Source organism: Colossoma macropomum, unplaced genomic scaffold, assembly GCF_904425465.1.
Source record: "Colossoma macropomum unplaced genomic scaffold, Colossoma_macropomum, whole genome shotgun sequence".
Classification (NCBI taxonomy): Eukaryota; Metazoa; Chordata; class Actinopteri; order Characiformes; family Serrasalmidae; genus Colossoma; species Colossoma macropomum.
In genome coordinates, this window is record NW_023494792.1 from 28,251,639 (window position 1) to 28,275,282 (window position 23,644).

Consider the following 23,644-nt stretch of genomic DNA (forward strand, 5'->3'; position numbering starts at 1 on the left):
AACATGCTGAGCATTGTAAATGCATGACTGTGCTTGTGTGAGTGAAAGGGGAGAGAAAGAGAGCGTGAAACAGGTTTTGTGTTTGTGTAGTACGTCACAGTCCTCTATGTGTAGGTGTATCCAGTTTTGGTCCCTTTGGTGTAGTCTTGCAGGGCCAGACGTGACCTCTTAATGAGAATACACATTTGGGGACAACTTCAAACTTAAAACGTTAAACTTTTGGTGCTGGATTGTGCCACAAACAAGGGTACGCCTCTAAGGCCCTGTCCACACATATCCGGATATGTCTGAAAACAGTTTTTTCTCTGCTTTTTGGCCTCCCACCCACATGAAAGTGGTGTTTTTTCACTGAAAACGGTGTTTTTTGAAAACCCAGTATTTCTGTGTGGACTGGAAAACACAGCTTTTTGAAGACAATGAAATCACACCATTAACTTGTATATGTCTATAGTTGTTTTCATGTGTTAAATATGCAAAACTCTATCTGAAATATGAATGACAACTGGGTTGTTTGTTTGCTAAGCAGTTTGCGAGTGATTTGGAAGTTATTAACATGTTTGTAATGAAATTCGGCTTACCTTTATTAAACCGTAGTACAGAGGTGTGAGAATGCCCTGTGCTCAGTTGAACTGCAGTATCGGTGTAGCCATGGCAAGCAGTTTTTTAAGCTTTTATTTTCAAACAAAATCCAACTTTGAACCTGTGTTAAAATATCAACTTACAGAAATCTCCTGACCTGCAATTCAAAGTCTGCTGCAGTTGTAACACGCCGCAATCGAGTTATTGGAAAACCTCCACAGAAAATGTGTGGTGAGCTGAATTGCTACTCAATAATGTCTTCCAGATTTTTCAGATGCTAGAGGGCGCTTCCAAGTGAATTCAAAATAAATGGGCTTCAATGGAGTTTTTGTGTAAAAGTATAGCTTGTTAAATGCTAAATCATTTTTATATACAGAGCAGTATATAACATTTCAATACTGCTGTTATATTTTTGAAAACTATTGACTTTCTAACAATGTCTAATGTACATTCATGATGTTAGTGAGTGTGAAGCGCTTCACTCAGCCATTGAGCTGATCAGCTCGCCAACCAATTAGCACTCAGTAGCAGTAGCACTAGCATCCTACTGCCCCAGTCCTATTTGATGTAGAAAAATGGCAAGATACAGATCGGTTTTTCTTTGATTTTTAAGGGAAATACATCCTTCTACTTTCCAAAATTAAAGGAAGCAACCAAACAAATGGTTAGAAACAAGCTTAACTTTAGCTGTCTAGCTTCATTTACCCCCATTCACTGAGCCTCTGCTTTAGCTTTGTTTCACGCTCTATATTTTGTGCAGCGTGCATGCTCACAATGTTCTTCTTGAGGTGTGTGACATCAAATTTTGGCTGGCATGCTCATGTGAACATTTTTGAGTAGATCTGTTTGAAAACTGAGGGAAAAGACTACATTTTTAAAAATATCTAGATACTTGTGGGAGAGGTCTAAAACCTGCTCCCCTCAAAAAACAACCCTCTAGTAGCACCACTATGTCCCACTGGGGGGCCACAGTCCGTAGTTTAAAAACCACTGCTGTGTTCCGTGTTCTTTTAATGTCCAGTGAATACAACTGATAATGCAAGCTAAAGAAGCTAGCGAAAAGCTAACGTTACCTAAATGTTTTTACCTTGTAAGAGGTAGTGTTTATTTTTACTGCATGTAATGTGTTCTCCACACATGCCACTACTGTATAAGTCAAAGTCAAGTCAAAGTTTATTTATATAGTGCTTTTTACAACAGGTGTTGTCACAAAGCAGTTTTACAGAAACGCTGTATTATACTATATTCTATAATTGGAGTTTTTTGGGGGACTTTTCAGCCATGCTTACTTGTGGTACATCCATAAGCTAATGGCAGGCCTGTCTATAGAACAATGCAGCATTAATTTGAACTCCGCCTTTAGAAGGTGTTGGATTGACTTAGAAATTTCACCCTCAGTTTGTTCCCACCCAAATGGATTTTTCTCGGTCCTGCTTATCGATAAATGCCCTAATTCATTGAACCTGCTGGATGTTCAACTGGAAAGAACAAATTGCTTCCATGCATTTCTCTCTCTCTCTCTCTCTCTCTCTCTCTCTCTCTCTGTCTTCTTTTTAAGTGAAGTAAAAGTCTGCTTTTTCACCTCTGTTTGGACAGTCCTTTCATGTAGCCTGTAAAGTGGCCTAAATCACATTTAACTCTCTCAAGCCTAACATATAATGTGTGGTACATTCAGCATCTTTGGCTTTGTTTTCTTTAACTGAGGAAGGAGTTAAAGAAGAACGAAGAAGAGTAGATTAAAACGCAGCTAATTATCTGCTGCAGGATTGAAAGGTTAACAAGTTTTAAAAGTGGTGATATCAAAACTACTACTGCCGCATAATTGCCTGACTGCCTAAAAGCAACTTTCAGGAGCTGTTTACACCTTAAATCAACATTTCCACTGTATGAACAGCCAGGTGTAAATACACTCAGGACACAATGTGATCAGATTACGATCAGATCACTCGAACCACTTCTGGAGACTGATCTTAACCACATTCAGCACAGAGTGTGTTGGAATGCCTTATTGATATCCGTATTCAGTTACGTGAGCAGATATGTGTCTGCCGAGCGCTGACTAGCAGGTGGGAGGATAAACAAGGAAACAAAAGATGGAGGATACAAAAGGCTGGAGTTCTTCTCAAACCAAGAGCCTTTGTACATGTATGGTAACAGGGATTAACTGGAAAGTAAAATAGAAACAGTAGATGTGTTGATGTGCTTTCTATGTGGAAAAGTAAAATCGCATTATCTGGTCACGCTGGGGGCACGCTTTAGTGAAAATTACAAATGAAGCCTGGCCAGAGGTCATCCAGAGATAATCCAGACCTAGGTCAGTTTTCTGGGAAAATAAAATCAGACTGAGCTGTTAGAATATGTATTTACACTAAAATGTAATCAGTCAGAAATATCAGTAATGACATAAGCCATTTGAGCATTTGTGAATTTATTTATGAATTTAACATACAGGGAAAAAATACATTTAATATTTTAATGTTTTTTTTTAAACATGTTGAACTCTGGTTATTTTTTGTGCACAATATGTTGAAATTATGCAGTAATATTAGCAGAAAAATGGCTTATTGAAGTGTGTTCTCTTATTTTCACTTAGAAAATCAATAAAACATGTCATTTGACCAGTTGTGTAAACTTTTGCTTATGACTTTGTTAAACCTATAAAAGAAGAAAAGCTAATGTAAGCCAACCTATTTTTAAACTGCTTTATTTATTTTACCGTTCACTTCAGCTAAAACATAGTATGATTGTGTGCATAGATAATTGGAATAGATGTTAAGCCATCTTATCTATAATTATACTATATGCAAAGAGAAATGTACTTACAAATGTGCTGTTAGTGTAATTTGGAAGTGAGCCCTGTTTCATCTTTGCGTAGAAAATGAGAGACCTCCCTCTGAGCACTAGAATCTCCAGTGGCTCCCTGCTCGCCGTATACTGCACTACATAGATCATGAATATTGGCCTCTACAAGCAAATAGTGCACTATGGGGGGCCAGTTCATATTCAACCAATATCTAGAAAAGCTGCCAGGCTGGGAAATGAAGGCACATATTGCCAGTTAGAAGATAATAAAACATTGACAGTGGAAAGGAAAGTTTGGTCAGTGACTACTCGAAAGAACAGTTTGAACAGACAAACAGTTTGAACCTGTACTTATGACTGGACACTGTTTGGGTTTATTGATTGAGACTTTGAAATTTAACTTTTGACCTCAAGAACTTCATGAACTGTATGTAACTGTATAAAAGAACTCTATAAACTGTATAAAATTGAGTCATTTATCTGATTTAATTCATACATTTAACTCGTACTGCAGTGTTCTTATGTTATTTGATTGCTGCATTTGAAATACATGACTTTCTGGATGTTTTATTATAAATTCATTTGTTTTATTTTGTACAGCTTTCCCAATAGTCAGTCACCTACAGCTCTTTTAATCATTCTGTGTCTAATTTTGTTTTTTAAATAATTGCACTTAAAAACACAATAACTTGTAGCCATTTAATGCTGACACAGAGTAACTGTTTCTACTCTTCTCCATTAATAAAGTGATGTAATAGTGTGGTGTCAGATTTATTTTAATGTGTAAAGCACATGCTGTCCATCTACTTTGGGGGCAAGTCTTAATGAGTTAAAGAGGATAAGACCTGGTCTCTGAATGTTTCACTGATGAGATATTAGCTTCAATAGAGTTGTCATGTCATGCAAAGAAATAGAAATTGTTAATAGCAGAAAATAATTAGCAGAAAATGCCATATTTTGGTATGTTTGGTCAAGTCTGAGAGCTGTTTTCGAGCTTGGGAGTGGTCCAGAGAACCGATCTCTGGTCCTCCTGAAATCTGTGGTCTGGGGTTTACTTCCAGTGGTCCGCTGTGTGTGTGGAAGCTATCCGCTCCCGGCACTGCATGTGGGGTCGTTAAAGTCTTATTTGGGGCGTCAGGCCTCTCCAAAACCCCTTATAATCCCCATCCTTGTCATAGTGTTCACATGGTCTTCTCTCATGGGATGGTTATTGACTCCAGGCTGAACTGATCTTGCAGTTTAGCTGAACTCTACTCTACACTGCCATTGCCACAGCAACTGTTTCCACATCCTCAACCGTGACTGCATCATCATCATCATCGTGTTTTCTGTCAGCGTGTGCGTGCGAGTGCATATGTGTTTGCTCATGGTGCTCCTCTTACGTGTCATAGATCATACAGGTTACACACTTGGAACAACAGCCCAAAGGTGTGAGATATGAGAGATGTAAGAGGCAGAGGAGAGAGATATGGAGTGATGGAAATAGAGGGGGATGAATGGTGACAGTTTGATCGATTTGCAGAAGTGGGGGGTTTTAGACAGAGTGAGAGAGTGAGGGATGGCGAGAGAGAGAGACGTTGAGGAGATTGATGGTGCCCCCTGGGTGGTGTCGTATCTCTCTTTCACTGGCTGGGAGCTGGAGAGGCGTTTGGTTTGGTCATTAGTGATTTTATGGACCTCTGCCACCCACACACTCACATGCACACATAAGCAAGAGTATTGAAAATGGGGCCTGACTGACGTGAACATCGTGACATGAATCACCTATATGAAATTTAAGGAGGTAAAAAGTCTGATAACATCGGATAATATATTTTTTCTATGGTTAAAAATTAAACTCTAGTAGTTTTAGTTAAACACTGCTTTACTGAGTGATTTGATTGTGATGCCTCTCATTAGCAGGGGTCAACATTGTTTACTGCTTGGCTCAAATGGCCACTTTTGTTGGACCTTTTAGTTTTTCTCTTTGTTCTCTTTTTTTTTGACATTTTGAAATATCCACTATTAATAACAAACAAGTACTTTTCATCATCCCATGCAAAGGCCGCTGCCTGTTTTGTTGGAATTCGCCAACTGTAACCACCACAATAGCAAATGTGGCAGCAATGTTCTTATTTAGGTACAGTTTTTAATAAATATTAGTTTTCTAAGCAATACCTGACTACTTTTTGGTACTAAAGAAAATTCTTCAGTGAACTCTAGTCATTACATTGTAAGTTAGCTCATGTTTTTGTAGACCATAACAGCGGTAGCTATAGCAACCTAGTGGCTAGTGTTCTATTGCTTTTATACCACCATCTTTACAGAAGGCAAAACGTTCTTTACTTTGAATATAAGTGCATGTAAAGAGGTTTTATTTCCGTTAATTTTGGAGCATTTCTGTTGGTCCATTCATCATGAAATGTTCACACAATGTAAGGGACAAATCAAAACAAATAAAGATGCTTTTTTTGGATAGTGACAGTATATGGACTGAATGGACTGGGAAGTAAGCAGTAGTTTAAACCATTCAATTGTTTCATTTAAAATAGGAAAGATAGGAAAGACAATCAGTTTCCAGTGATCTGACCCCTTTAACATCAGCCAATTTTATGGGTCAAGCCCCAGTTGAAAGGCCTACACACACATTCAGACCCTCAGAACGCTGAGAGCGCCCAGCCTCCAGCCACAGGGTGACCGTCTGTTTGGTGAGTTGACTGACCAGTGCTTCTGGCTGGGGTTCTGGCCGGCCCGTTTACCCTCTGACTCCAGTAAGTCTCCATCAGCGGTAGCGTACAGAGTGTTACCCTGGGGGAATTGTACTTTGCATGCATGAAGACGGATGTGTTTACAGGCGGCCTGCTGGACTCTCTCATTAGGGCCGACGCTGGGCCGCTGATGGGTCCACTTAAACATGATCAATAGAGCTGCAGCTGACGGCAGCGGCCCCGGGGTCTAACAGCAGTGCTGATATTGATTAGCAAGACACGCTGTGGAGGTGCATGATGATGCGAGACAGGAGCAGGGAGCGTGTGTGTGTGTGTGTGTTTTCCTGGAGCTGAGGTTAATGAATGAGTGGTCTCGGGGGATGCATCACGTGCACACGTTCTCTCTCACTCACAAACGCAATCACATAATTCTCGATTAGCACTGGATGCTCCGCTGATGTTTACCTCTTAAGGACTTGACCTCAGAATACTTTCCGATATTGATTAGATTAGATTATGACTCTTTAGGACTAGGGATGCACCGATATGGGATTTGAAAGCAGATAGCGATATTTCAAAATTTTCATATCTGCTAAAGCTGATACATAAATATTTATGAAAGTGTAGAAAATAGGTTAAAAAAACGTAGAAGTAATGCAACTCGGTAGCCAATAAAAATGTGTATGTGTTTATATACATATAGGCGTATACATAAAAAGACCTACGAAAATATACACACATACACATTTTCGGAATAGCTTATCCTTCTGGGTCACGGGGGGTGGGGGCTGGAGCCTATCCCAGCAGTCATCGGGTGGAAGGTAGGATACACCCTGGACAGGTTTGCCAGTTGATCGCTGTACGGAAATATAGTAAACTAAAATATTTCTTCACCATGTTTTGCACTATTTATGCAAAGTACATTACAAATATGCGCCTTAAAAATACAAATACACAATTTACAAACATTTTATCTTTACATATAATTCACACACATGACCAAAAATGTATATCTGGTTATACCGGTAACAATGGAATTTTGTCAACACCACAGTGTTCCGGTGTTTAAACAATCTAAATAAATAAATAAATAAATAATTCAGTGTAAAACTTGAAAAGTCTTTTAAACTCCTGTGATGATGCTAGCTGGTCTAGCACATCACCAACAGCAACAAGACTAAAAGAAACAAAGGTATGACTAAGCCTTTTATTTTAATTAACGTAAAGAGACAGTTTCCTGGAAAGAGTGACGGCCCGGGTCATTCGGTCCTCTTGTAGGTCTGCGGGCCTGGGAGGGACACAGGGACAGGGGGTGCACAGGTCAACCTGGGGAGAAAGAAAAACAAAACTGTTAATGAACTAATTGCAAATATTGAACACATGAGTGACATTTGTAGAGATATGTACTTGAAGTATATGCTGAATATGTTTGTACTGTGAATGGGAAGGTGACTATTTTGCCTGATGAATACCTGAATTTAATTTTGGTTTGGTTCACTGGGAGGGGCTATAGGTATTTAAGGAGAGGCCCAGTCTAGTCATAGAGGTCTAACTGCTGCAAGTAAGATGGCTAGTCTCGCTGCCGATATGCACCCTGAGTTAGAAAGGGAGATTAAGTGAGAATAGTCAAGGAAGAATAACAAAATGCCTGTTATGCATTTGAGTTTTATTTATTTTTTTGTGTGTAAATAGTTGTGTGCGAGTATCATGGTGATGGATCTTTTATAGTGCTGTTTGGATTTTTGATAACATGTGCAATAAAGAAACGGGGCAAGAGAATCATGTAACCAGCCTTCTGCTCGAACTTCTTGCAAACATGCCAACATGGTAACCTCCAGGCCACTTTGAGCCAACTCTACCACAACTCCAAAACCTAAAAACATAAACTTCACCGTAACTGTGTTTTAAGCAGGTCAACAGAAAACTAACCAGCTAACAAGCTAAAACTACAATAATAAAAGACACACTTCAAGCGCTGCTAGGAAAACCAGACCGGCATAGCTGATCACCATCAAAACTAGCACATGTTTTGTTTTGGATGCTGATATGCTGGTCAATGCAGACCATGGTCTGTTCTGTTTTGTTCAGCAGGGGTTCAGACCTTGAATAGAGTTAAAAAACTGAGACAAACAAAAAAGAATGTTACTTGCAGGCCTTTTACAAGCTTAAAATGTCTGTTTTAAACTAGAGCTAAGGTTAAAATCTCATGCTACTTTACCATGTTAAAACAGATTTCTACATTAGACACTGCTGTGTAATGGCATTACTTTATTAGTGTGAGTGCTTTGTGTCAGCAATAAATAGAATCATCAGGCTAAATTATTTCACTCATGCACGTTCAGGTTTCTGTTCACAGATCAGCTACAAAAATCGGCACACAAGCATTTAAGCATCCCAACAATTATTATTAAAGGATTATTTACAATTGTATTGATTCCCACAGGTTAGGATGTTATTAGCCTGTAATGTATTGTCTGTTTTCACTTCGCCAGAATTTTGTCCACAAGTCACTCAAAGCATCATGGGATGCAGGAATAAGGTAGATTATACCAAGAAAACATTTCCGACACAGATTACATACATGACACCCTGCATCCAGAGAAGCTCCCGTTTAGATAAACGTTCACAGAAAGGTTGTCTCCAAAAACAGGGCTCACTACAGTTATCACCCAGTGATGCTACATAGGAAAATTAAATTATTCTTTGTTTGTATTTTCCTGTACACTTGTGTAAACATCACTTGGTCTTTAACACAGTGCCTGTGGGCCGTTTCTTGTCAGTCGTGATCTCTCGTTTTCTCAGGAAAAGGGCTGCCATTTCCCCCTAATCACATTTAGGCTGCATTAGCTAATAGCCCCTCTGCAAAAGTCTTTTCCCTTCAGACTCAACATGCCCACCCTACTGCTCTGTATTACAAATGCTGCTCCCATACAGAACACTTAGCTCTTAGCTTTATTAGCTGAGATGTAGGGCGACACATTTAAAGTGCTGTACATTGGCTGAAAAGGTCAAGTGAGCATTTATGGGTTTGTACAATGTATTTCAGACAAAAGTTATTCGCTAAGGCTATCACTGTTGATAAAAGGAGTCATTGAGGATTAGTGTTACATGTATTTCTTTTGGGAGAGAAAACCTTTGAAATCTGAAATGCAAAAAACAAGTGAACAAACTGGAAAAACTGGGAAAACTTGAAACCTACATTCTGAATTGGAAGGGAGAAATCTGTTCGTATATCATAGTGAGATTATTGGAGAATGTTAGACGGCTAATGATGCTGCTGCAAAGATCCAGCATTTAACACACTGGGTACAGAATGGCATTAACCCAGTGTGTACTGTTTTGTGTGTGTGCGTGCATTGCAGCCACTATAGTTCTGAATGAGTTGTCCTGGACGGAAGCACTGGATGAGACGTTTAAGAAGAATAAGGAGGAGGACCCCTCACTGCTGTGGCAGGTGTTTGGCAGCGCTACTGGACTGGCCAGATACTTCCCAGGTCAGTTTCACACCCTGTGAGCTCAGACTTTGTGCATTTGTTTGTGTGTGTGTGAGTGTGGTGGTGTTTATGAATTGTGTTCTTTGTAGGGTTCCAGGATGGCACTGTTTTTTTACGCTCTATTGGAACGTTTATCTGGTCCCCATTTTTTTAAACAAACATGTAATTTTTTTATTTTATAAAATTGAGTTCCATTAATAATGTTAATAATGTCGTAACTTGATAAATTACTAACGACACTATATTTTTTAACACAGTTAAAGCATTTTCCTGAATTTGACCCTACAAGTCATTGGTAGTTCAATGCCAGGTGCTCAGCTGCTCATATGCTCTTGCTGTGACTGTGCGATATAGCGCTGTCCGTCACAGACAGTGTATGGGAAGAGCTCCATTAATGGCTTTCTTGATAGTTATTTCAGCTAATGTAATTCCATGAATTAGTTTATCATGGAAGTGCATCAAGTCTAAAGTATTATTTACAAGCAAAACTCACAAAACATAATGCTGTCAGCAATCCACTGATATCAGTATTAGCACCATCTTTGCCTTTGTTTACTTGCATACTTATAAAATATTGGAAGCTTTTATAGTGCTCTGTAAAATGTGCCTGATTCAAATTGTTGTAAGATTAAATAATAATAATAATAAGATTGATTAAAGATTAAAAGCAGGATGGAGTATCAGATAAAAATATGTCATGTGCAAAAGGTTTATTAGAAGGTCTGTTGATCTCAGTAGATGCCTGGTCCACTTTGCTTATTTCATTGTAGCCAAACAATTGGGAAGCTTGTTTGTTTGTTTGTTTTGTAGAGAAGAGTAAAGAGATCAGAGTGTGACACATTGTACTATATGTCAGAATCTCACACTCACAGGTTCCCAGGCATTCTATAGGATAATTACACCCGCTTTCATTTACACACATGTAAACCCACACATGTTCTATGCACACACACAGTAAACACTGAGTCACAATAGAGCTCTCCCGGCTTTCAGAATGTTTACAGGTCACATAACTTGACACGTTTAAAGATCTGATCACTGTAGGTCACCTTGAGACCCTAATTTCGAAAACTTTATAATAAACTCATTTTCTCCTTCAATACTCTCTCCAGCCTCCCCGTGGATGGATACTAGGAAAACTCCCAATAAAATCGACCTGTATGATGTACGGAGGAGGCCATGGTGAGTATAGAGTATGGGTGGGTGTACGTCCATAGGAGGTGTGTATGTATGTGTTTTTGTTCATGTACAGTTGTATACAAAAGTTATGTGTACATTTTGTTGATTTTGTGAAAATAACACATCCACAGTGTCATTCTGCACATTTTAACACGTAATTACTTATATTAGTTATTCATACTTAGTTTATTTGTTCAATTAAACACATTTGAAAGAAAAATATAACATAAAATATGTAATTTTCAGTATGTCACACTACACTATGTAAAATTTGGGGATTTGGAGACCTCGCTGGTGGAAGTGTGTAATTGCACACAGTGTACGTAAGAATGAAAGAACAGGGCGACTCACAGCAGCACACGCACTCCATATTTTAGTGTCTTTTTCTTCCTGACTCAATAATAATGCTTCTTTTAATTGTAACAATAAAAATGCATAGTGTAGTTTTAAATAAATACAATAAATAGAAATTATGTATAGAATAAAATCACTCAACATGTAATTTGACTGATTCAGACTTTTGCGTACGACTGTATTCAGTTTTTTCTATGGCTGGTCCTCACACTGAAAAATGCTTATTTGCAGTTTTTATTTGAAAATGTAAAAAGATTTCAGCATTTACAGTGTGTGTATGTGGGTGAGTGAGAGTGAAGCTGCCCAACAGCTGCCTAACAGTTCAATTCTACAATTCTCTCTCATGTTTAACCACTTCTTCTGACTGTGTATGTGTGCGTTCTGAACCGCAGGTACATTCAAGGTGCAGCCTCACCTAAGGACATGCTGATCTTGGTGGATGCGTGAGTCAAGCCTTTCTTCATTCATGATAGAGATTTTTTCTGTACGAGACTGGCATGTTGAATTTCATGTAACATATTAAATTCTTGTCCCCAATGGTTAGTTGAATCCACATAGTGTGCTATTTTTGCTTGTAAGACTGATTCTAACATACATGTTGTGTTGGACAAAACTTCCTCATCCAGTGTTTCTTCTGAAAACAAGGGTATCAATAATCAAATTGACCCCCCTTTGCTGCAGTAACAGCCTCTACTCTTCTGGGAAGACTTGCCAGATGCTGGAACATTGCCATGAGGCATTCAGCCACAAGAGCATCAGTGAGGTCAGCTACTGATGTTGGATGATCACAAATGTTCTGAATCACAAATGCTACTCCAGCTCATCCCAAAGACACTAGAGAACACAGTAGATGCACCTCAAAGTAGCTGAATTCACTAATTAGAAGGAGTCTGGATACTTTTGGACATATAGTGTATGTACATTATATGGCCAAAAGTATGCAGACATCCCTATGCAGACTAATTATTAAGTGGTAGAATGGGAACATACTGAAGAGCTCAGTGGCTTTAAATGTGACACTCTCATAGGATGTCACCTTTGCCACAAGTCATTTTATGAAATTTTTACCCTGCTAGATCTGCCCCAGTCAACTATAAGTGCCCTTATTGTCAAATGAAAGCTTCCAGAAGCAATAACAGCTCAGCCATGGAGCAGTAGACCACACAAACTTACAGAGCAGGCCTGCTGAGTGCTGAAGCGCCTTGGCATATAAAAATCATCTATCCTCTGTTGCATCATTCACTACAGAGTTCTAAACTGCCTCTGGAAGCAGCATCAGATTGAGAACTGAGTGTCAGGAGCTTCATGAAATGAGTTTCCACGAAGAGTGGAGGCTGTCGTAGCAGCAAAGTGGGGTCAACTCCATATTAATGCCCTTGAATTTGGAATGGGATGTCCAACAAGCTCATATCGGTGTCATGGTCAGGTGTCCACATGCTTTTGGCCATATAGTAAATGTACAGTCTCATGCAAATTACATGTCATATTTAAGTGTGCTCTCTGCATAGGATGTTAACTCATTTTCGCTTAGAATATCAACAAAACGTAATTTAACCGGGAATGTTCCAAGTTTTGCATACAAGATATACGTACAGATGGAGGGAGAGATTGAGTGAGCGAAGAAGGCTGTAAAAAGTGGCACTGTGGCACTATGCCAAGCCTAGATGAGAGGGTGATTAAAAATGAGGGGAAAAAAAAATCAATTTTTACCTTTTAGCTGGGAGCACAATGCAGATATAATTGGCGAATGTGATTGACAGACTGTATCGTTTTAATGTTGTTTATGAGACATCTGATGTGAAGCGCGATGAATATTAACAGCTTATGAATACAGAGGATTTGAACAAGTGGGACAAAAACAGATGAAAAAAGATTTGCCTTGTGAAAGAGCTCCAGATAATTCTACACTGTTTTGCATGCTGTAGGTGTTGATATTGCAGTGTATTAGCATAACTTTGTTCTTATTCTGTGTTAGCATTCTTTACCTGCATCCTTACTCTACTCCACTGTGTGTTTGTTAGCTCATGCCCATTAGCACGCAACATGAAGCAGTGATTAGCAATCCCACTACTAGGAAACTCCTAAGCACTCATTTCTCTCCCAAAACTTCCATCATGGGTTGAGTTTGCTTAGAGATTTTGAACTGAAGGCTTATTATTGAAATTTAATTCCAAGGCAAACAGAAAATCATTAATGATTATGTATACATGCATGCAAACGTTAATGTGTCTGAGACAGTCAGTTTGATAGAAGGCCGACGTTTCTTACTGGGGAAAGCCCATATGTATAAATCGTTAAGATCGTTACTCATTCGGAGTGGTTTAATGTGAAATATTTTAGTGTGGAGAATTGTTCACAGTGGTGGCGATAGGAACCAGACATCTGAAGCGTTCAATGCCTTTAAAAGATCCCCCCCTTTTGTTGCATGAAATGGGTGGTTTCGGATGTTCTGCCTGATGCCTCAAACATTGCTTTACGATAATTTCAAGCGCTGTTTTGCAATAGGTCCAAGATAAAGTTTTGATCTAAAATGTTTTTTTTAATGCACATTCATAGTTCAGGAGTACATGCAGAATGTTCTAGGGCAAAATAGTTCCTGAAGAAAATTCTTTTTTTTCAGATTTATCACTATTTTACCATCATCAACATTACATATAAACCCGTGCAGGTTCGCTGGTTGTTCTGGATAATGAATAAATGGTTATATTTGTGTTGTAGGCATTGTGACTCCTGGTTCCTATGGCCACCACTGTGAAGACATCTGATTCTGTAAATTTCTCTACAGTGAACCATTTCACATCAAAAACACTCTGAATGACCCTGTTTACATTTTAATGACTGAATGTTGCAGAAGTCTGAAAAATCAGACATTGAAACATTGTTGAATCATATAATTAAAATTGCAGCTGTCGTGATTTAAATCAACTGAAAGACAAAATTGCGTCGATGGAACATTGTATCAGTGTTGAAATGATGCACACATTTGAATCAGTTAAATTCAGTGCATCGCTTTTCTCAGAGAAAACAAAGCATGTGCACAGCACACAGTCTCTAATCCTGCTACTGAGTAAAGAATCGCTTGTAAGGTTATCATCGTCTGGGAGCATGAGCACTCTTTTGCATTTAAGCATGTGATGATGAGAGTTATTACATCCCAAAGCCGTTTATGAAGCTTCGAATCCCTTGTTGTATAATTACTCTCGTGGGGAAAGGCCTTGTATGGTGATGGCTTAAGTGGTCCTGTAGAGCCTTTCAAATTAGCTTAATGATAGATGCTGTAATCCCACACACCTCTCTGAATGATCAGACTGTGGTTATTAGCCTATAAAAGTTAGATGTAAAGCCTCAGGACTGTAGTCCTTCAAGGCTTTTTAGTGCCTCTATGTCTGTCCACGTATCCAATGCCGTTTGCTGGCCTTCTGGTATGTCCTGTTAAATGCTTCATTTCAGCTGCTACGTCAGAGACTGGAAGACTGAGGCAATTTTTTTTCTTTCCGTAATAATTTTTTTCCCATAGTAGTAATTTTCCTCTTTAATAAGCAGTACATTTTGTTATAGCAGTATGAATGGACAAAATAAGCTTGATAAGTATGCACTTATTATTTTCAATAATTCAATATGAACCACTGATCTCCAGTGAGCACTGTAGCGCAGTGTGTTCTACAGCGCTAAGGTTACTGATATTACTGATATCGCAGGCATCAGCACTCTGTTTTGCTTGGAAATGATACTTCAGACTCGATGTACTTCAGTGATAAACAAATTCATAGTGAGTCAGAAGCTCAAAATCACTTGGGATTTATTAAAGGGCCCATATCCACCATTTTTCTCGTAGTTTATTTTTGTCCCTTATAGCTTTAGTGTGGGTTTATGTACCAAAAACAGTCATAGTTCTTTTTTACATGACCATTTTCCAACCTTTCCAAACAGGCTGTTTTTGTTACTGTGCCTTTAAGACTGATAGATGTAAATAATCTCTGTTCTGATTGGCTGTCCTGTATTGTGCCTCATACAAAAAGCAGTCTGGACTGAAACACATCTTAGTAGGAGGGACTAAACTGCTGTAGGCTGAATAGGTGGATATATGTAAATGCTTTGTTTTATCATGAAACAATGAATTAAAAACTGGCTGTTTTGCAGCTTATTTTTCATTTATGAACTAAATGGACTGGGGAGTGAGCGGTATGTTTTGAGACGTCAACAGTACTATACACCAATCAGGCATAACATTATGACCACCTCCTTGTTTCTACGCTCATTGTCCATTTTATCAGCTCCACTTACTATATAGGTGCACTTTGTAGTTCTACAGTTACAGACTGTAGTCCATCTGTTTCTCTGCATACTTTGTAGCCCCCTTTCACCCTGTTCTTCAGTGGTCAGGACCCCCATGGACCCTCACAGAGCAGGTACTATTTGGGTGGTGGATCATTCTCAGCACTGCAGTAACACTGACGTGGTGGTGGTGTGTTGGTGTGTGTTGCGCTGGTCTGAGTGGATCAGACACAGCAGTGCTGCTGGAGTTTTTAAACACCTCAGTGTCACTGCTGGACTGAGAATAGTCCACCAACCAAAAATGTCCAGCCAACAGTGTCCTGTGGGCAGCGTCCTGTGACCACTGATGAAGGACTAGAGGATGACCAACACAAACTGTGCAGCAGCAGATGAGCTACTGTCTCTGACTTTACATCTACAAGGTGAACTGACAAGATAGGAGTGTCTAATAGAGTGGACAGTGAGTGGACACAGTGTTTAAAAACTCCAGCAGCACTGCTGTGTCTGATCCACTCGTACCAGCACAACACACACTAACACACCACCACCATGTCAGTGTTACTGCAGTGCTGAGAATGATCCACCACCCAAATAGTACCTGCTCTGTGAGGGTCCATGGGGGTCCTGACCACTGAAGAACAGGGTAAAAGGGGTCTAACAAAGTACACAGAGAAACAGATGGACTACAGTCTGTAACTGTAGAACTACAAAGTGCACCTATATAGTAAGTGGAGCTGATAAAATGGACAATGAGCGTAGAAACAAGGAGGTGGTCATAATGTTATGCCTGATCAGTGTATTAATCTGTTTTTTCATAAAATGCAAGGAAAAGTTGGTTTTCAATTATATGACCTCTTTAAAAGAGCCCCCACTTACTGTATAAAAGCTGCATTTGAATGAGAGGACTAAAGCTATGGAGTCATAGCAACAGGGCACATGAACAGCTCAGCTTCAGGCTGGAACTATGGATAGTTTGAAAGGTCAAATTAGGAAAATTTGTTAGTACTAAAATAAATAGTAGTGTCCATAATGTTTTGCAATAAATTATTAATGCCACTAATTATTAATTAACTAATTAACTCACCATAAATTGACACCACTAATTCCAAGTAGTTTTGCAGTTTCTTTTGGTCTGTTCTGGTTCTGTCATAACATTTTCACACAGTGCAGAGAGCAGCCGTCGCTTTCAATAGATGCAAAATAAAATATGACAGAAAAGAAGTTAATGCATGTTAATACATGTTAGTAGTGGTCTGTGTATAAACTGCCACAAGCATGAAATCATTTTGACTGTACTAGATTAAGTTCTGAACAGAACTGTGTTGTTCTCTGCAGGAGTGGGAGCGTGTCCGGATTGACGCTAAAGCTAATCCGCACTTCTGTTAGCGAGATGCTGGAGACACTCTCTGATGATGATTACGTCAATGTAGTTTCTGTGAGTATCTACAAAAAGGCAGTTGCCCCTCCCTTTCTCTCTCTGTCTCTCTCTCTTTCTCTCACTCTCTCTCTCTCTCTCTCTCTCTCTCTCTCTCTCTCCTTCTTACATACACTCAGTAACTTTGTTGCTTCCCGCCCTTGGACACAGGACGTTGTTCGCTGGATGTTTTTGGTGGACTATTCTCAGTCCAGCACTGACACTAAGCTGTTTAAATACTCCAGTAACACTACTGTATGTGATCTACACTGTGCCACTATGCATTTCACTAACATGTCAGTGTCACTACAGTGCTGAGCATGATCCACTACCCACTCTGTAACTGTACAACCTTGTTTCTAGAAAAGTTGGGACGCTGCACAAAATGTACATAAAAATAGAGTGCAATGATGTGCAAATCATTTAAACCCTATATTTAATAAAAGAAATAGTACAGAGACAACATATCAAATGTTGAAATTGAGAAATTTTATTGTTTTGAAAAATATATGCTTATTTTGAATTTGATACCAGCAACACGTTCCAAAAAAGTGGAATGAACTGTGTTCACAGAGCGTGGTTTTTGGAAGTGCAGAATCATGTCTGTTTTTAATGCAGTGCTGCCTGAGGGCCCGAAGATCATGGCCAGCCAGTATTGGTTTTTAGCCTTGTCTGTTGAATGAAAAGATTTCTCTGGATTCTCTCAATCTTTTAAAGATATTATGTACTTTAGATGATGAAATTCCCAGGTTCTTTGCAATTTTACGCTGTGAAACATAATTCCTGAATTCTTACATTATTAGCCTTTGTCAGTTGGTAGTTATTTTCAGTTGGTAGTTATTTTCATAAAATACGCTTGAGTCATTATCTTTCAATATATGAGGTGGCTTACTAAGTAAGATCAATTTCGACCATCTGTATAAATAAGGTAGGTGTACCTAATAAAGTGGCCAGTGTGTGTACACCTTTAACATTTCTTGGAAAAAAGCCTGTGTGACTGAGCTTGTTTGGATGCAGTGGAGTATGTAAGCGTGTGTTTACACCGAGGCCCATGGTGAGGTGAGACTGTTCGTGAATGATAAACTGTGGCCGAGCTCTCGTTCATCCTCTTGAGATGCTGAGTTTAATGTGGAGATCCTGCAGAGTCGTATAAAGCAAAATTGAATCTTGGAGAGTAACAGAGCTCTCTGGAGTTCTCTAAGCTAGACGAGTTGTGGGGAAGAAGAAACGTTCACTTATTACACTTCTCTAAAAAAACATCAGTCTGATCTGTTTAAATTGGGCTTTGGTGAAATGCGGGTACAGAAACTGTGAGGTATTAATATGTTATTGTCATTTCTCTTTCCCAAGTGTCTCATATATCAATGTAAAGCTGCCACTAGATCTTTTCAGATGGGATTGCAGTACAGTGTAATTCAGCCATTAAGTACAAGTTATTCATTTTTCAGTAGATATTTCTGAGGAGATTAGATATAAGATACTCCATGTGCATAGGAAAGGAAAGGTCAAAGGAAAATAAGTGAAAAATCAGTTTCCAAAACTAGAGTTCAAAAAATTATGAAAGCATATGGAGAAAATGTGAATCTTAACAACAGTGCAGGACCTGGGAGACCATCAAACCTGTCACCATCAGATAAACAGCACTTAAAGTTTTCATCTTTGAGAGAAGGGAGAAAATCAAGCTCAACATGATGAGTATGAAAGGATGTGTAGCTGTCAGGAAGCCCTTGTTGAGGAAAGCAAATAGATCAAAAAGAAGAAAATTTGCAGATTAAACAAAGGAGCTGCTGATGTTCTCAGAACAGTGGACTGACCACCCCAGAGTCCAGACCTTCATATCACTGAATGTGTTTGGGATTACTTTAGTTGGTGTGAAGCAGAAAATGCAACCAAGACTGAACTTTGGAGGTGTAGAAAAATAAGCCTGTAGATTGAAAGAGAGCTTCCTGAAAAGAAGAGAAGCTGTAATAAAGCCAACGAGTAGACACAGTAGAAAAATTGATAATATATAATTACTATGTTTTAAATTGAAAACTTGTATTAAGTGACTTTTTTGACTGGAAAGTAAAAAAATGAAAATGAGCTCTTGCACAGTACTGTATATCAGCTAAAAAAGGTTGTGTGTAGCGTTGTCGCCACACAGCAAAAAGGCCTGGGTTCGATTCCCCCTCCGGGCAACCCAGGTCCTTTCTGTGTGGAGTTTACATGTTGTCCCTGTGTCTGCATGTGTTTTCTCTGGTTTCATCCCACAGTCTAAAGACATGCAGTCAGGCATCCTTTTCACTGACTTGGACTTTACACTAAAATCCTTTAGCTTTGAGTGACTCTTTACCTTAATTATGTCTATTTTATTAAGTTTATGTTTTTTTCCATTTTGTTACTATTAAAACAATCATAACACTACTGAAACTTTATCAATATGTCACTCTGCCTGCTCTAATATGGCTAAAATAAGGTTCTACTTATGGACTAAAACTCTTTGTGTTTTGGTAGTGACATGAAAATGTGCGGCAGCATTTTTGAATAAATGTATGTTTTTTGGTTTTTTTACATCTTTCTACTTCACTTCAAAAAAATCAGGAAGATCTTTTAAAAAATAACATTGAAAATTTAAAAGCACTTTTTTAAAGTACACTATAAATGATGATTTTGCATATATTTAGTTTATTACTATCTCTGTGAATGTCTTTAAATAAATCATAACATAAACCTTGTAAATATGTGAGGGCTGAATACTTTTTTTATTGTGCGACCACAGTTGGAACTAAATCAGTAGAATGGTTCATATATACTTACAAAATTAAAAAAGTATACTATGAACAAGTGCTCACTCTGAGGTACATTTGAGGTCTACTTTTTGGGAATTTACTGGAATCATTTCATTTCATTTGCTGAGTTATTGACAGGAATAAACAGAGGCTAGGCATATGAGTTTTGATGAATATGAGTGGTCTGTTCCACTATGATTTCTCTTTCCATTCCTCTGATTAATTTTAGGCTGTATTTTATGCTGCAAGGCCAGCAGTGTGACCCTGGCTCAATGCTAATAAAATCAGTCAATACTGTCGTAAGTGTATCGATGGCACTGAGCCAAAGGACTTTTACTTGAACTAATGAAGTCATTTATCAAAGTGTTGTGGAATACCTTCTTAACAGCAGGGTGAGGGTATGTGAGTGTGTATCAGCCATCAGCCATTTGTTAACCACTCACTTTCCCCACCCCCACCCCTCTGTCCCATCAGTGAGATTACCCACAGTCCTTAGCTGTGGGAGTGTGTGCCGTGGGGCTGAGAGAGAATGTTAAGTCTGTCTATATCACTGTGAGTCACATGATCATGAGTGCTTAGATTAGACATAATTAGACTTTCTTTTTATAGGACAGTATGTTGTACAGGCAGCTGTCATTGATAAGACTCAGAGAGAAAACCATGTGTACGCAAAGATTTGTGTGTGCACACAGAGATGCGCTCAAAAGTTTAAGATCATTCCTTTTAATAAAATTTAATGTTGCAGATAAATGTATAGAATTATCCTGTTGTAATGCTGCTACTCTACAGATTTCAGCTAAAGCCCTTTTTAAGCTGGACTAGTTTTACCTAGCTAGGGGCTGTAATTTGAATGATTACTGACGAGATCTGTGATTTTAATCCAGCACAAATTTGCCATGTTTGTAGTTTTACTTTTTGAAGCCTGAAGGCAAGGCTACAGTTTAAATGGAGTTTGATTTGACCTAATTTCTTAACCTTCAAGTTCAAGACTTCTAAAATCCACAACAATTCACTGTATATTCCCTCCGTATGCTATGATTATGCACCATCACTTGGAATTGCTGTTGATAATGGGCGTCACCCAACACTGAAAGGAGATCTGAAGCCTTCTCCCTCATCCAGTCACACGTTTTTTGTGGCAACATATTTAACATTTAGCCACACAATGTATTGTTACTCTTCAGAAGTGTGGCGCCTGTCACATAACGTTCATGTAGATGTTTGCATGATGATTTTTGCATCCGGGCTATTTGAGGTAATTTGAGAAAATTACACAGATCATTTATTCTGTATGAACTGGCCAATCAAATCATGCACAAATTAGATTACCGGACCTTCTCTGGTGAAACTAATCCAGCTCAAATAGGGTTAATGAGTAGTAAGCTGTAAAAAATAAGAAATGTTAGATGTTTACATTTACCCTGATTTCGATATCACCAGATTCTACAGCAGCAAACTGATTTGACTTTGGAAGTAAACTCTTTCTCTCTTTCTCGTAATTCTCTGAAATACTACAATTTGACTGGCTATATATCTAAAATTAACTTGGAGTTTAATGCTGAAGGGAGCAAATATTAACAGCTCTGGAATGTGAAAAGAAATATGTGTCCCATGTATGATTTCTTTCTTTAATAGTTTTCGAACGATGGGTGCAAAATGTTAAAATATGTTTTCATGTGAAATTAATGGCTTTTCAACTTATAGTACCTGTCGATTTCTGTGGGATGCTGAGAGCACTGAAAGCTGAGGGACCACCTGCAAATTACGTCCAAGCACAAGGCACTAATATGAAACCTTATCAAGCAGTACAGGCCTTTTAGTAGCTAGAACACAAATGATGGGCAGTCAGAGTTTTCAGAATGGCCTCTGTTTGTAATTATTGTGATGAGGGGTATTAAAAGTAGGTTTGTACCAGATTGATCCTTTGGCTTTGGTACAGTAAACAACAGATTTTTTAACAAATAAGGCGGAATCCCAAGGGAGCAGTTTAGTTTTTGTCTGTATTACATTTGCATGTTGAACTCTGTGAACTGAACTGGATCACTCTACAGTGATTACTTGTTTCTCTGTGCTTTTAGTCTCAGTGTACCGAAATATTTAATTTTCTTGTTAAAACCACTCATTTTTACCAGGGGAGGTTTTTCACTGCTCCTAAGTATACATGTCTAAACTCAGACAAATGATACTGTACACATTTTTCATCTTCCTGTTTGAAATATTTCCACAAATGACTCCACTTAGATTTGGTTGTTTTGTTAAATGTGAAATCAGTGACCGTTTGTGTGAGGAACAACATTTAAGTCACTTATAATCTGTCGTTATATTTTAGAAAACAGTGCAGTGTTCCTGTCTGCCTTGTGTTAAATTCTTGTTGAAGAAGTCATGCTGAAATTATTTTGCTGTTGTCTTTCTTTCATTATACAATGTTAAACAGTCAAGTAATCCAACAGAAAGTACTCAGATTCCATTACTTTAATATAGTAATTCTTTGGATTAGGTTACAATTCCATTTGAACAGTAATTCTGTACCAGAGTACATTTTTAAATGTAAGCCTGCCTGATTTACACAGTGTTTTTAATCACAAATATGATCGCTGTACAGTCCTGTCTAATCTGACTGATGTATCAAGCTACCTGTCAGCTGCCAAATTGAACTAAGCAGCAGAAAAGCTAGTTTAGTTAACTGATCTTATCTATCTAAAATTATTTGTTATTTCTCATAATAAAATGGGTTATTAGCAACCCTAATAAAGATTAGCTTCAGACTAAGCACACATCTGCCTGTTCACAGTTTGGACACTGAACTGTGAGTGTGGTCGTCCACACAGTTTAACTCTCTGATCAGACTGCTTTAAACACAGGGGCACCTCAGGGATGTGTTTTATCACCATTATTATTTCTTTGTACACTGATGAGATGGAGCTGCAAAAGAGTAGTTTTAAGGTATTGAAATATGCGGATGACATATAAGAATTTATAGCATGCTTTATAAGAATTAAGATGTTTCTGGCTACTGATCATGCCGCTAGTCCATCGCAGGGTGGGTTTGTAATAATATTTTGGAAAAATTGTACATTAGCCTGATAGAGAGCATTGTTGTGTTTAGTATTTCTGTATGCTGTGGACAACATCAGTAAACAACAATAAATTGACAAGGATCATTAAGATGGCAGAGAAAATATTAGGATGCCGGCAAAAGTCATTTGATGATCTCTATAACAGCTGAAGAAGACTGTGATAATTATTAATGACCCAAAGCATCGTCTGAATCCTGAGCTTAAGCTGTTCCCGTTCGTGCAGCACTACAGAGTACCCCTGATAAATAAACAGATCTGTAAGACGTCTTTTTTATTAGTGCGATCAAGCTTGGCAACAAACTTTATTAATTCACACTAACGTACATCTTAGTCTTGAGTGTTTCTTGTTCATTGTATGTGTTGTTTACCTTTTTTCTACAATAAAGTTCTATTCTATTCTGTTTATATATATATATATCATTGCTGTCAGAACAGAACAAACAAAACCTCGTATCTCCAAAATGATAACTTTACAGGCAGAAGAAACATTACTTTTAAAGTAAGTCAGTGGAACTAGAATTTTTTCCAAGTAATTTGGGCTGTTTCCTTTTGTCCATTCATCATGAAGTTTACACACATGTCAAAAACCTGTCAAAAACTGAAAAAACGACAAATGGAGATAGAAGGTTTTGTTCTGATAAAAGCAATATATATACCTATATGTCGTGCTTTTTTAGAAATAAGAAATTTCTGTTACCTTTTATTGTATTTATGTTTATGTGCATCTATTGTAATTATGTTTTTTTACAAGCAGAAGTTCCCATATACATTTACATGAATCTCAGAACTGTTTAGCATTTGGTTTAATAACTGTGTACATTTGAGCTCCACAATCTTGTGCAAAAGCCTCTGATGAGTAGATCAGATCTAACCAACAGTCTTCTGAGCACATACTTCAGTGGAAGGGATAAGACAAAAAAATTGATATTTTCATACAAAGGCCTTAACATTGTCAGTGCCATCATAACTTCTTTTAAAAGTTGCTCCTAATTTTTCAAAATTCTACATCTTTCTG

At 38.2% G+C, this 23,644-nt stretch overlaps 1 protein-coding gene across 1 annotated transcript in view; it reads left to right on the forward strand.

Annotated features, from left to right (window-relative positions):
- cacna2d1a (calcium channel, voltage-dependent, alpha 2/delta subunit 1a) overlaps positions 1 to 23,644 on the forward strand; it is a 144,169-nt gene that overhangs the window by 76,674 nt on the left and 43,851 nt on the right. Inside the window, 4 exon segments of the mRNA XM_036576782.1 lie at positions 9,431 to 9,562; positions 10,675 to 10,744; positions 11,488 to 11,538; positions 16,706 to 16,805. Of these exon segments, the coding sequence (XP_036432675.1) occupies positions 9,431 to 9,562; positions 10,675 to 10,744; positions 11,488 to 11,538; positions 16,706 to 16,805 (353 nt within the window).